The sequence below is a fragment of the Seriola aureovittata genome, chromosome 21, assembly GCF_021018895.1.
Source record: "Seriola aureovittata isolate HTS-2021-v1 ecotype China chromosome 21, ASM2101889v1, whole genome shotgun sequence".
NCBI lineage: Eukaryota > Metazoa > Chordata > Actinopteri > Carangiformes > Carangidae > Seriola > Seriola aureovittata.
In genome coordinates, this window is record NC_079384.1 from 9,071,320 (window position 1) to 9,085,280 (window position 13,961).

The 13,961-nt window shown below is 42.1% G+C and overlaps 1 protein-coding gene across 1 annotated transcript in view; it reads right to left on the minus strand.

Annotated features, from left to right (window-relative positions):
* Positions 1-9,701, minus strand: part of ngfrb (nerve growth factor receptor b) — a 29,861-nt gene extending 20,160 nt beyond the window's left edge. Inside the window, exons 1-2 of the mRNA XM_056366182.1 lie at positions 9,286-9,701; positions 5,186-5,327 (exon numbers count right to left, since the gene is read on the minus strand). Of these exons, the coding sequence (XP_056222157.1) occupies positions 5,186-5,327; positions 9,286-9,339 (196 nt within the window). The 5' untranslated portion in view covers positions 9,340-9,701. The remainder of the gene's footprint in view (positions 1-5,185; positions 5,328-9,285) is intronic.
* Between the last annotated feature and the right edge of the window lie 4,260 nt (positions 9,702-13,961).

Sequence of the window (13,961 nt, forward strand, 5' to 3'; positions counted from 1 at the left end):
TGGACAACAAAAGCAATCTGACACCACAATCTTGTGTGTTAAGAGACTGTAATGGGCATTTTTCAGTACTTTCTTACATTTTATAAACCACACAATTAATTTGATTAATTGAAACAATACTTAGTAAAGTTATCGTTAGCTACAGCCCTAATGTAAAACTGCTCTGATGAAGACATGGAATCTTTGTTGCTGCACCTGATTGAAATCTCTTATTCAGATCTCATCTCTTCCTGATCCTCAGTTGTTCTGTCTGTCAGCCGATGGTTAAGGAGTTTCCATCACCTACACTAAACTACTGCTGCAACTATGTCATAAAATAGAGGAAAATGCCCATTGCAGTTTGCTAAAGCCCGAGGTGATGTCTTTAGATTTCTCATTCTGTCAGACAAACAGCCCAAACCTAAAGATATTCAAAGAAAATCAACAAGTAATTCAGATTTGAGGAGCTGAAACCAGGGAATCTTTGGTATTTGGGCTTAGACCATGAATCTGTTACCAAAATTACTGTAAATTACTTTTTATGTCGGCTCTAAACTGAACTAAATTAAACAATCATTTGGGATTTGGGCTTAAAAACGTCTTAAATCAATTATCAAAATTAGTGTAAATTACTTTAATGTATACTAAATCTAACAAAGCTTAGCTAAACTGTGTGTGGTAGAAGACTGGAAGCTTTTGGCATGCAGTCTCCATGAAGACCTTTTATTGCTCAGCGACTCAGAGCATATCGAGTTTTCAGTCTGCGTCACAAGCCCACCAACCACGGCGAACGCTCTGCTGATGCAGAGATTCAAACAGATATGAGGAGCGATGGACACTGAGATAGTGAAACAGAGACAGATGGATGGATGAAAAGAAAGCAGAGACCGAGTCATTTGAGAAGATGAATCAATTCTGTGTTTAACTGGGAGTGTCGAAGGTGGGATCTTCACATTTTTGTTTAATTATGTCTTCAGAAGTGGACACTATCGTCCCTCACTCTTGCGTGGGCAAGTTAGTGTCTAGTCATATACTGTTACCCCCACCCCTCCGCCCCTCCACCCCTCACCCCATTATCTCCTAGCTCCCTTGAAACAGACGCACACACTCCGACTGCCCTCACCCCCACTCCCCATGAGTGCTCTCAGAGCCATTATCATAATGCCATGCATCAATAATGCAAGTCAATACATTAATAACGCTAGCCTGCAGCATGGAGGGCGGGGGTTGTGGAAGGGGGAGGTGACGGGGGCGGAGGGAGGAGCGGGGGGTGCATACGGTCTTCAGCATGTCATAACAGTACTTTCGCCTCTGGTCTAACATTCAATCCTCTGCTTTGTTTTCAACACCCATAAAAGGACTCCTGAGTTTATCCGCTCTGGCTATTCCGCAGAGCAGGGTGTGCAGAGTTTTCTGTGTCTGCTTGTGTGTGTGCATGTGTGTGTGTGCGCTTAATGTGTGTTTTCCTGTACATGTGGGTGTATGTGTGAAAGAATGAACCATTAGCTGCTGGCTGAGACGTTCGCCTTGTCTCCATTCCAGCTGTGCAGCTGTACTTGCTCTGTTTCATCTCAACTCATCTGTTCATTCATCCAAACTCCTCCGTGTGTTTCAGTTGGCCGTGTTGTTTATCACATCAGCCAGGCCCCTCTTAACTATCTGTGCAAAGTCTGTTTCTTGTAAATGGGTAATTGCACACATTAGACACAATCAACTGTGGGCGATACACTTAAAACAATACATGCAAACACATATGAGGAGTGGGAGTTGATGTTGGAAGAAAGATTAGGGAGAGGGATCGTCAGGAATAAACTGTAGAGATTAGTTTCTGTCAAATGAGTTTTGTCAACACCTCAAGTGAAACAACTTACACAGGCCACAAAAACAAAGAAATACTTAGCGTAGGTGCTAAAACAACATTCTTTGGGTCAAAAAAGCAGGAAATGGAGTCCTTAAAATCTCAAGTACAGCTGTCAAGGTTTCTATTCTCACACAGCAAATATGCAGTTTTCATTGTTTTTCAATTCAATCAACACAAGCAGGCTTCTCGTCTCTGGCCAATACGCCGTGGACTTTGTCAGCTGAAACGCCAACTAATGCTAACACTCAGTTGGTTCATAGTTATCTCCAGCTGACTTTTTAATTTTTAATTTCCACTTTTTAAGTCGATGATACATGTAGAAGACATGGGAATAAAATCACAGCATTGTTCTTGTTTTGCAGTGTAAAGCAAGTTAGACCTAGTATCATAAGTAGGTTATGTTAAGGAAAAATATAAAATCAGGTCGTTATGTCTGTCATATAGCCATGTATAGCTGCTTAGCTTACATACGTCTCTCTTGCTACAGCCCATGCACCGCTTCAATGCATGGGCAGAGTTTGACAGACTTGCCGTGCCTATAGTTGCGGTTGCTGAGCTGTGACAGGACCACCACTGTCTCTGGGCGGGGTTCAGCGGATGGTTAACTTACAGGTAGGAGGCTAAACCCACAAACCGACACTGGCTGAGACTTCAAAACATGTTGCTGTTAAAACACTTCAGTTCAGTTCTATCAGCCTGCATTACAGATCTAATCAATATTCGATGTGTTCTTAAAATATCATTGTGATGTTATCTGATGAACAGCTGATCTAGTTTGCATTACTGTTTTTCCATGAGTCACTGCAGAGCCTGTCTGGCCTCTTGACAGTTCTGAGAGCCTGTCACTGTCTGTGTTTGTTCATGTCTGAGTGGAACAAGCACTGTGAGTGTGAAAATTATCACCCTGAAAACCTCCACGTTGTGCAACAGAGAGCAGCAATCTCAGAGACACAACATATAAAAGTCATTTTGAGCCTAAAATATGAAGTTTTATACAAATAGAACAATTTATGATGAGTAGTCCGGGGCATAATGTTTTTATACAAGGCAAGAAAGTATTATAAAGTTGTAACTCTTGATCTGAGAAACACTTAAAAAAGCATATATCATTCCAAAGAAGACCCACAGAAATACAAACAAATCATTTTCTCCATTTCCACATTCTCTGTGACTTCTCTCATGACCTGTAAGGTCTGAATCATTTGCTGAGTGTGGGCCTCCTTGCCTCATAGCTTGCTATCCTTCACTGATCCAGGGAGGTTTACAACTACTTCCTGGCCACAGGATAGTCAGGGAATTCATACAGACAGCAAGAAAAACTGTGGGAACTGTGAAGGAACTGGCTCAGGACCAACCCTGGCCTCTGCAGGCTGAAGCTGACCTTTGACCTCACATGATAGACTTATAACAGACCTTATATGTTAATTTGTTTTCCCTCTCAAGCAGAAATTAACCTCATGCAGTGGACCTTAAATATCCTTTTGAGCTCTCAGACACCAGTCTTGTCTACCAAATCTAAATCTTAATCACTGTGACATAACTTGTCTGATGCTCTAAATATCTTCCAATACAGTTTTTTGTTTTTTTTTCTGCAACAACATTTGGAACCAGCCCCACTCTTGTATCTTCTCAATATCACTGTCCTCATAAAGTCTCTCACTCCAACACAGCTTCTCTCCCTACATGGTAAGGGCCATGAGGAGGGCAGGAATGCTGCAGCACCGTTAAGTCTGGCATCCAGTTTACTTCCTAACATGCAGTTGAATCAGCCGTGTGTTTTACATTTATACTACATTCTGTGTATTTTTCTACGAGTTTATCAGTCACTGACATATGTTGCACAGCTCTTTGATAATATTGATAATGTAGGGCTTAAACTGCTTCAAATGCCCTGATGTGTACCTATAGTTATTCTTCAAAAGTAACCTTTCCTCTGCTCCACAATGATGTTGAGGACTATTGTGTTGGGTAACCTTAAGAACTTTGGTGTGACTGTAGGGAGGCAGTCCATCACTTTGGTCCAGATATTTGCTGAAATATCTACACAGGAATTATGTGGATTGCTATGACCTGTGGTACTGATATCCCAGGCCTCCAGAGGATGTGTCCTAATGACTTTGCTGAACCTCTGACTTTTTATCAAACGCCACCAACAAGTCAAAGATTGCACTTATCGGTTACACTTCATTTGGATAGTCCGAGAGTTTAGAGAGTAGACGTAGTATTTCACTTTGTGGAACTTTCTAATGCTCAGCCAGTGTTCAACAATGTATTATTCAACCAACGTATGTTAGGATTTGGCGCTACATGAATAAAACTTAATTACATTGAACAACATCAGTTTAGCTAAGCGGCTAGTAGCGAGTTAAAGGTGCAGCTCCTGTGCACCAGTCAAGTCACAGGCAGTAGTGGTTAATATATGATCATACCGCTATAACCAGTCCAGCTTTAGACTGAGGTACGACGACTTATCTAATATGCATACAGACGCAGAAATAAATAAAGAAATGTGGAGATGCATAAATGAATAAATGTAAAAGTACAGAAATAGCATTTTTCATTACCAAAATATATTTATTTTGCGTTTATGTATTTAATTATTTATTTCTGTACTTATTTTCTTATTATTATTTATTTATACTTATGTATGTTTTATCCTTCATAGGAGAACTAAGTAAAAGTGTGATTAATAAATTGCCATTAGACAAAGCTGTAGCATCTTGAAACTATTAATGTCATACAAGACTGTTTGGGCAAAAACCACACAAATCATCATTGTCATGTCCAGATTTACTGTTTTATAGGCCACCAACCCAATGTTGGATCCTAATTCAAATTATGCAGAAACAGTCATCTAAATCATGATGTAATTCACGCTCCTGCATACTTACTGTGCCTCACAGAGTCTAAAGACATTCAGTTTGAACTGTGTGTCTTCTCCAGTGACTGTAAGTACAGTAGTTGATTTGTAAGTGGAGGTCGTAATTTACAGGGACAAAGTCACAGTGGCAGCAATATAACATTTCTTGTCTCAAATGAAACACTAAATCACTATCACAGGTCATCGGAGTCAGAGCAGTGAATATGTGACGCGTGTGTGTGTGTGTGCGTGCGTGCGTGCGTGCGTGCGTGCGTGCGTGCGTGCGTGCGTGCGTGCGTGTGTGTGTGTGTGTCATTGTCTCTGCATTAAGGCATGTGTCCAACACAGTTCTGTCATTGATGTTCAGGTGCACACGTGTGTGTTTTTGTGTATTTCTACATGGTTATCTTTGAACTCATGCACCTTACAAATTGCATGTGTGTATGTACATGACAGTCATACAGCTGTTTCTTTGTATTACTCACTGTCAAGGCAAGGGTCACAGACAGTCTGTGTGACTCCACATGGTCTGGTGACCCCTTCTCCGGGCTGACACTGAATGCAGCATTCCCCGCTGACTGTATACTGGCCCGACAAACAATCCTCTTTATTGGCCAGAGCTCCAACCTGCCAATCACCGGAGAGATCAGTCAAAGTGGGACAAGCCAAAAAAAACCAAAAACATTCACATTCAGATTATTAGTGCATAAAAACACAAAATTGACTTTAGTTATTGTCTTCAAAGAACTAAATTTTATTTATTGTTTTAATCAAAGCAACATTTAGCATTTTGCAGTGAGAGCAGTTCATCCAAAGAGTGTTGTTTCTTCATTTAAATCATTCCTAGAGGCCCAAAAGAAGTAAAAATGTCCAGTATTTCACAAAAAAGACAGATAAAATATACAGCACTCACTCTTTCTTTTTCTCATTCCTTTAATCATCTTGCTCCCACTTAGATTTATTTTGGAACCACTAAACCAGTGGTTGCCAGCCTCAGGTCAGGACCCTGGCTGCAAGATAATCTGAAGGCCTATGAGATGACTAATGGGATAGGAAAGAAGAAATTGCAGATTTCATCAAGACAAAATTGTCCATTTTTCCAGGTTATTTCTCCATTTTTCTGTGTTCTTGTAAATCGCAGATGGTGTTTCCTTATCAGGCTTCGAATCAAACAACCTAAGGAGCAAAAATCACTCTTTGGCTGAACTGCTCACGAGCCAGAGACACACGAGACCTGTAATGTCAGGTCTCAAAGAGACATTGCTTTGTTTTAAAGGAACACAAGCCAAAGAGTCTGAGTGGCCTTAACTTTAACCTGACCCCACACACTTACCTCAGCCTTAATCTAACTTGTAATTCTTAAACTGCATCTACTATGTATGTGTACTACTATGTACTAATGTAAAGTACAAGCCCCATCTTAAGTCGCAGATACATTAATTAAAGTAACCAAAATCACAAACCCATACCGGGAACAGCTGGATTATATTGCCTCTACATTATTCAAACAGTAACCTGTCGAGTTCTTTATCTTAGCCGATGACAGGTGAAGATGTCTGTGCGTGCCTCTGCATATGCAAGTGCAAATGCGTGACAGATCATACACGCTTACACTCTCAAGTCCGGCCATGAGACCTTTAAGTTCGCATTGGCCTTTTACATTGTATCATTGTAACCTGAATGTTTCTCGCATCGTTCTCACACCAGATCTCTCTATCTTTTGCATACCTCAAACTCCAAAGCAAACCTTGATAAAAGCAGTTATAGCCAAAAGGTCTGTCTTTCCCTCCAGATACATGAGAGTGATTCTTTTTTTGGGCCATTGTTTTTAGGATATTATGCTTTTCTGTTGATGTACTGTATCTCTCATTGGTTGACAGACAAACTGCAGATCAGAAGGCGAAAGAAAACTAGTTCTTAGACTATACGCTCTGTTTTGATTTTCATAAAAACTATAAGGAATGGGATTTTAAAGTTACCTCATTACCAACATGTGAGTCGCTGTGCTCTTTACTAAATTAAATATTGCTCAACCATACACTTCTTAACATATTTAGAGGGCGTGTGCGTGTGTGTGTGCGTGTGTGTGTGTGTGTGTGCATTGAGGGTTGCGTTCATGTAAGGGAGGTACACTTGACGTAAATCGTCAGGGTTCAGGTTTGTGTGGAATGCTGCTGACAGGAGAGAGGAGGTCTAAAAAACATCAAGTGTCCCCTCTGGCAGCTCTGAGTCAGCTGGAAGATAGTGTGTGTGTGTGTGTGTGTGTGTGTGTGTGTGTGTTTGTGTGTGTGTGTGTGCGCGCACACAGTTCTTGCTCATGATGGTGTCACAGCCCATTCACCTTCAGGTCTCTGGTATTCATTATCTCTGCTGTTTATGTTGAAGAATGCATCTTTGGCTTTGTGTGGAAACTTCTGAGTTGAAATGTTTCACGCAACACGCCTGATAACATCTGAACATTTTCCTGAAATTGAGAAGACTTTTGCCAAACAACATCAATTCACATTAGGCAACTCAAGATGACAATGTCCAAAAAAATCCAAAAAAACAAACATCTCTGTTACCCTGAGGAAATGTTGTAAAATGAATTAATCCTTTTGTGTTGTTATAGCATGTTTGGTCTTAACTAAGAACAACCCCGACTGAATATGCACACAAATGTTCTCATATTACTTCAGAGGTTCACAGTCCAGATGTGACTCTAAAACGTTTCACTATCTGTTTCCCTCAGAACCTCGCTGACCTTTCTCTTCATCTTTCACCCCAACACACTCACTACCACGCGCGCGTGCGCACACACACACACACACACCCCTTGTGCAGCATGCATTTAGTAATGAATCAAATGTGTTTTAGCGCACATGCTTATCCCTCTCCTGCGTCCCCTGAAGTGCACCCTTATATACTGAAGCTACACACCCATCAGCACATATACATTCGCACAAACGCATTGACAGACCTCACATGTGAACCAACCTGTTCCCAAATGTCTGACTGACGTTTTTGAAATGACTCCAACCTTCAGCGTTTCGCTTTCTGCTTATTTTCTCTTTGACCCTTCTCTCGCTCCAGGTGTGGGTGCAACACCAAAAACGTTGCAAAAGCCCGGAAAACTGTGATTAAAATGCATCACTAATGACTGCTAAGTTTTTTGTACCGGTGAATTAGAGGGTGTTGTGATTTGAGCAAATAGCTTATGGAATGACAGTAAAAGAACGTGCAGCACTTGGCAAGTCGTAGCTCGACTTGCCTGTTTTCCTGTAATTGGCTTTTAGATTGGAGTTTGAGGGTTTGCACTCTTCGACTTCTGTCAGCTGATCTCCCTAAAGCTAAAGCTAGAAGCAAGTCGATCGCACAGTCGGAGCAACGAGGACGCACAAACGCATGTGCAGAATCATCTGGACACATAACTTCGGAGCTCCGACCAATCTTACTAATGCTTCAGTCAATTTTCAGTTGGAGGCACTTAACCTCTGGACCTCAGCTGTCAGCGCTTGTTAAGCCATTATGAGTTCCTCCGTACCAGCCTTCCTCTAAGCTGGGCCTAATACAACCCGGGCCACGGACCTTGAGCTGCTGCTGCTGCTGTGGAAACACTGGCGGCAAATGACAAAACAGCTAATGTTTTCCCAAACAGCGCTGAATCATCAACTCTTTATGAGGCCAGAGGAAGAGACGCACAGACACGGGAGAAAAGAGTGATGCGAGTGTGAGGTGAAGGGAGAGGAAGAGTGTGTGTGTGTGTGTGTGTGTGTGGGGGGGGGGGGGGGGGGGGGCTGTATCAATATTGCATGCGCTGAGCCAGCTGAGGATGCATACCCATCAGCGGGAGCAGCTGTCATGTATCAGTGATGCAGCCTGCTCCTAAACTAGGACCTTGACAAGCCTGCAGCCCTGACCGACCATGTCCTGTCAGATAAAAGACACTGGAAAAAAATATATTCCCTCCGTGGGTCTGCATGGCCTCAAGGGGATGAGCGATTCATCAGGGAGATCGTGACCTGTGACTCCCTCAAAATCTATGCTGTTTACTTCTGTTCCCTCTTAGCCTGATCTTGGTACAGTGGAATCCTCATCAGTTAACACTGTTATTTCTTTATTGGTGAGCTCCTACACAGAGGCCACTGTGACATTGCTATTGTACTGCTGTCTGTAGAGCCACATGTAAGTGAGAAGGGTGGAACTACAGATCCAGCAACTGGAGCTATAGAGTAACAACCTGAATAAGCTGCTGCATACATATCCAGGACAGGTGCAAGGACAGGGCTCTTACTTTTAAAATGAAATGATCACTGACAGATCAGGAACAGGTAGCCCATCAAAAGCACATTAAACAACTGAAATGTAAACTAAGGGAAATAAATGTCTCTAAGAAGCTCAAAAGTTTATAGAGATTTTTCTGTAATTACCTTTTTGAGTGATGGGTTCTTAAGATAAAGATAAACTTTGTCCCCTTTTCCCTCTGCCTGTGTGGATGCGCAATTGCGCAGGTGTCGCAACAGGAAGCGTGACAGGGAGGATTTATCCAAGTAAAGTTTATGGCAAACATTTAACGCACACTTTGATTACGCAAGAAACTACTCACCACTCCAAGCAACACTGCTACGAAAGCGGGATTCATCCTGTAACTCCGTCGCATCTTCCCACACGGTTGAACGACTGGATGCAGCGCAGGAGGATGCGGTTCTCAGTGGTTTCCAGGTGAAATGACCTCGGCTGTCATTTCTGCGTGTTTTTTTTTTTTTCTTTTTTTTTCTTTTTTTTTTTTGCGCTGCTTTTTGGTTTTGTTGTGATAGAAGGAACTCTCCGGTTAACTCTTCCTCTACCGAGTGTGTATCACAGCGGGAAGCACACTCAGTCCACGAGCTCCGGCTGCAGACAGAATCCAGTCAGTGGGGAAACTTGCTGAAATTGGCCCAATGGATGGTCGGGCTCTGTGCGCTTCTCTCCTACTGGGCTCATGTGACAGAAGCGCTCAGCTCAACGGCTTCAGGGAAGGAGCCATCTCCCTCTCCACGCCCACTGCACACACACACACACACACATACACACACACACACACACACACACACACACACACACCCACATACACTAACCTGCTCTCTCTATAGCAGCTTAAACCATGGTCTGGAAATGTTCTTGCTGAGTCAGACAAACCAACCTTCTTAAATTTTAATCATCGGACAAATTAAGTCTTGTGTAATTCCTCCATTTGGCACATGGTTTACAAGCTGCACTGCCCCAAAAGTCTCACTGCTACTAAGACAGCATAAAAAAAAAATCTTCTGGCCTGAAAAACCTTTAAAATGGAGAGAAATCCATCAGATATATCAGACATCAGATAAAGGTGATGTTGTCTCCCTGAATCACTGAACTGAGGACACACCGTCTGCCTGCACCTTTAACCCAGAAACCTGAGATCCCAACAGGTATCTACAGGTATACATCCACTGACATTTGCAATTACATGCATGCAACAACTGAAATCTGAATACAACTAAAACTTGAATTAGGTCACGATGTTATCTTCTATTCCTGAATTCCCCCCATCACTGCACTTATTGTTAGTCCGAGGTCTGAGTTTGACACATAAAAACTGTATTGTGGCTCTAAAAATCCCACTTTAAATACTATTTATGTGAGTGAGTTAAGTGGGATCACAGGGCTGCTCTCATCAGAAACACTGCTGCCTTTATGCATAAGAAGAGGAAACCTACTGTTGGAGATGGCCCCGACACCTGAGGCGAAATGTTGGCATGATGTAAACCGGGGCAGCACATCATGTTCTGCTCGGATCATGACTATACATGTTACCTCGTTGGCTGTATGAGAGCGGGATGATTTAAAAGTGTGACAGGGTTGTTTGTGAGGTTTACAAGCGGATGTGCTACAATCTGTCATGTTTGTGCTTGGTCTCCATTAAAGTCATTTCCCTGCAGCTAAGTAAAGGATCTCGCATATCTCGATCTCTGTTGCTTTTAATGGAGTTCACTGCAATTGTTGTGATGCAGCCAAAACACTTGATATGCTGAAGGGCACTGAACTAGTTGGTGCTTATACTGGCATAATAATAAAACTCCATTATGGAGTATTAGGTCCTTGCCTGTCACAGTGTTCTTTAAAGAGTAGTGCAACTCTTGTCATGTCATGTTTTGTTTGTTAGCTAGCTAACCTTGAAGCACAGGTGAAGTGCAGTAGGTTATAGTTGAGTATATTTTTTGGAGTAAAGTTGTGAGCTACACAAAGGTTTCTCAGCTTCCCACAGCTGAAGTTCTCATGTTTTATTCTAAAAGCTTCTCACGATGGTCACCTCTGGAAAAGTCTTTAGACCTCTTTGATCTTTATGTGTATATTGATGTACCTGTGTTTTTACGATTTAAGATGAACCTCTCTACCTCTGACGCATCATCTCAATGAGTGAGCCATATACACTGTATAAAATGTCTGAGGGCAGTGGGGGACGTGAGGGGCAGCAGATGAAGAGAAAGAGGAAGCTGGGTTGCTATGGGTGGATAAATAATGCATGAAGGCAGAGAGAAAGAGAGACAGAATCAGACAGACAGGAAAAAATAAATCCATTTCAAAGTCACTTATATGGGGCAAAATAAATAAATCCAATTTTCGATGTGGCTAGTGTAATTCATTAAAGAGAGTCACTGACAATTTTACCAGAAATCCTCTTTGCTTTTTAAGGAGCATTTATACGGTGACGGCACATCCTGGATAAGAATACCTCAGACAAGCACTTTAACGGGAATACAGATCTGTCTCTTCTGTTGGCCACGACAGACGCGGGATGACACATTCAACAGGAGACTATAATAGTGTCACAAATGGTTATATTACTTTTTTGGATCAATAATTTAAGTTCTGTGTTTTTTAATCCATTTAGAGAGTAACTCATTTTAAAAATCTTTTGCTTTGGGAATTTGTCAAATCTGAAAATCAAAGAAAATAATAAAGAAAATAAATCAAATTATTTGCATGTGGGTCACCGTTAAACTGTCCAATCAATGACTTTTAATGCTCCTTTCCTGTTTAATGTCTATAATATTACATGAGTGTGATAGGAGGTTATAAGGAACTAAAACAGCAAACCAAGCAGGTGATTCACTTTATTTCTTGAAACAGTTTCTGTTCAGTGAAGTCAAAAAGAGGAAAGAGCATTTTTTCATTTTCACTTCATTTCATTTAAAAAGAAAAATTGCATACACCTTGTTACATGCACACACACACACACACACACACACACACACACACACACTGACCATCTGTCACCAGTGAGTGGACAGAGGATGGGTGGTCCAGGGGACGTTCACTGTCCCATCTCAGGTTCCGAGAAGAGGATTCAGTTCCAGGTGGTCGGTCCTGTGGAAAAAAGTGCGTGTGTGTGTGTGTGTGTGTGTGTGTGTGTAGATCTACACCAGCCTGAGGCTTGGTAGACTTGCCACGTTTTTCTATGCCCCGTTTACATTTTATGTTTATGTCTCCCGTGCACATGTGTATACTTAACATATTGTTCTCGATGGGAGAAGGAGACCACCTGTCACACGTGCACAGCAGCGACAGAGGAGGAGGAGGAACAACATTGGCAATGTGATCCACAGTCTTCTTGCGAGCTCTCCCTCTAATGTACTGTAATAGATGAAGAGGCATCACATGATGAGCCGAGGAAGCCCTTAAATTACTCTGAGAGAGCACTCACACCAATAACTTGCATGAGAGTGATATCATGTGTTCAGAAAAAACCTTTAGAGCACTGCAGTGCAGGCGGTGCGCTAATGTCACGTAGTTTATGTGAAAACAACTAAAGAAAAGTCTCTATGAAAAACAAACCACCGTCTTTAAGCGCAGTAAAGGTTTCAGCTGGTTAGTCGATGTGAATGTCAGTAATTTCAGTGTGTGTGTGCTGTGGGGATGAAATGACTCCTTTTTTTTTTTTAACCTCAGACAGGCCAGATGGCAACACACCCCACTTCTTCCCATGGGATTCCCTCATCTGCGTTTTATTGATCTGATCTATCTGATCTCCTTTTCTCTCCTTTTACTGTACATCCTCCTCTCCAGCCTCTCTTCACTAGCTGCCCCGTCTCTGAGTAACATTTTTCAAGTTTCTTGATTCATCATTTGAATCTGATGAAGAATCTGAGACTGATTTTCAAACTGACATTTAACTGAACTGGCCACACACACACACACACACACTCACACTCACACTCACACACACTCACACACTCACACACACACACACACTCACACAAAAGAGCTTTACTCACTTTCCTCCCAAAGCTCAAAATGAATGAGTGAGTGAATGAGTGAAGGAATGAATGTGCCGCCTGTGTTTGAGTGAGAACTTGTGACATGACCCTTCAACTGTGACCTGACCTGAACCCTGAGACGACGCCGGCAGCAGTTGCACAGTGTCGAAGTCATGGCAAAGACGTGCGTGCGTGCGTGCGTGCGTGCGTGCGTGCGTGCGTGCGTGCGTGCGTGCGTGTGCCTTTGCTGATATTCTCTGTGCCTCCATGCAGCACGATGTCCATGCAATTACATTTGTGTAAAACATGTTTGTTCGTAAACCCTGAATCAATAATAAAAGTGCTGAAGAGAGCAGAGGAGAAGAAAGCAGACACTGGCACAGGCATTTGTATTGATCAGATTTGGCCAGACAATGTACACAATTTTAACACACTGGGGTAAAAAAATGAACCTCAGGCCGTTGACTGTCAATGCAGGTCTTTATGCGTTCAGTGACACACAGATATGGTTGATATCAAACAAATATAGACACTCACAGTAACCTACTGAAACTCAGACGCACAGTCACAGAGGCACAGGATGGCCTGTGTTGTACTGTAGCTCTGTAAAAGCTGACCCAGTGAAACTACACATCTGATAAGTAAATTCATTTTATGGTAGAAATCTCAGATCAAAGTCATAGGAAGTAACTTTGACTCTGAAAATGTTACGGTAACAAACTGAGCCCATGATCTCGACTTTGCTCTCATTCACAGTTTCAAATATAGTCACCTTCATAAACGTATCGCTTTTTGCAGCAAAGCGGGTTTTTTTTCTTCTGTGTTTTACCATCGTGTACTATCATAGAGTATATCCTGCGTAATGAGGTCAAAAGTGTTGAGCAGTATATATATATAGTGTTACTTCAGATGCAGGTGTGGTTCACTTCTGTTTCTAGGATATACTCTTCTCAAAAATGCAGCTTTTCTTGTTTCAGGACGGTGCCAGAGTTTGTGTCCAGCT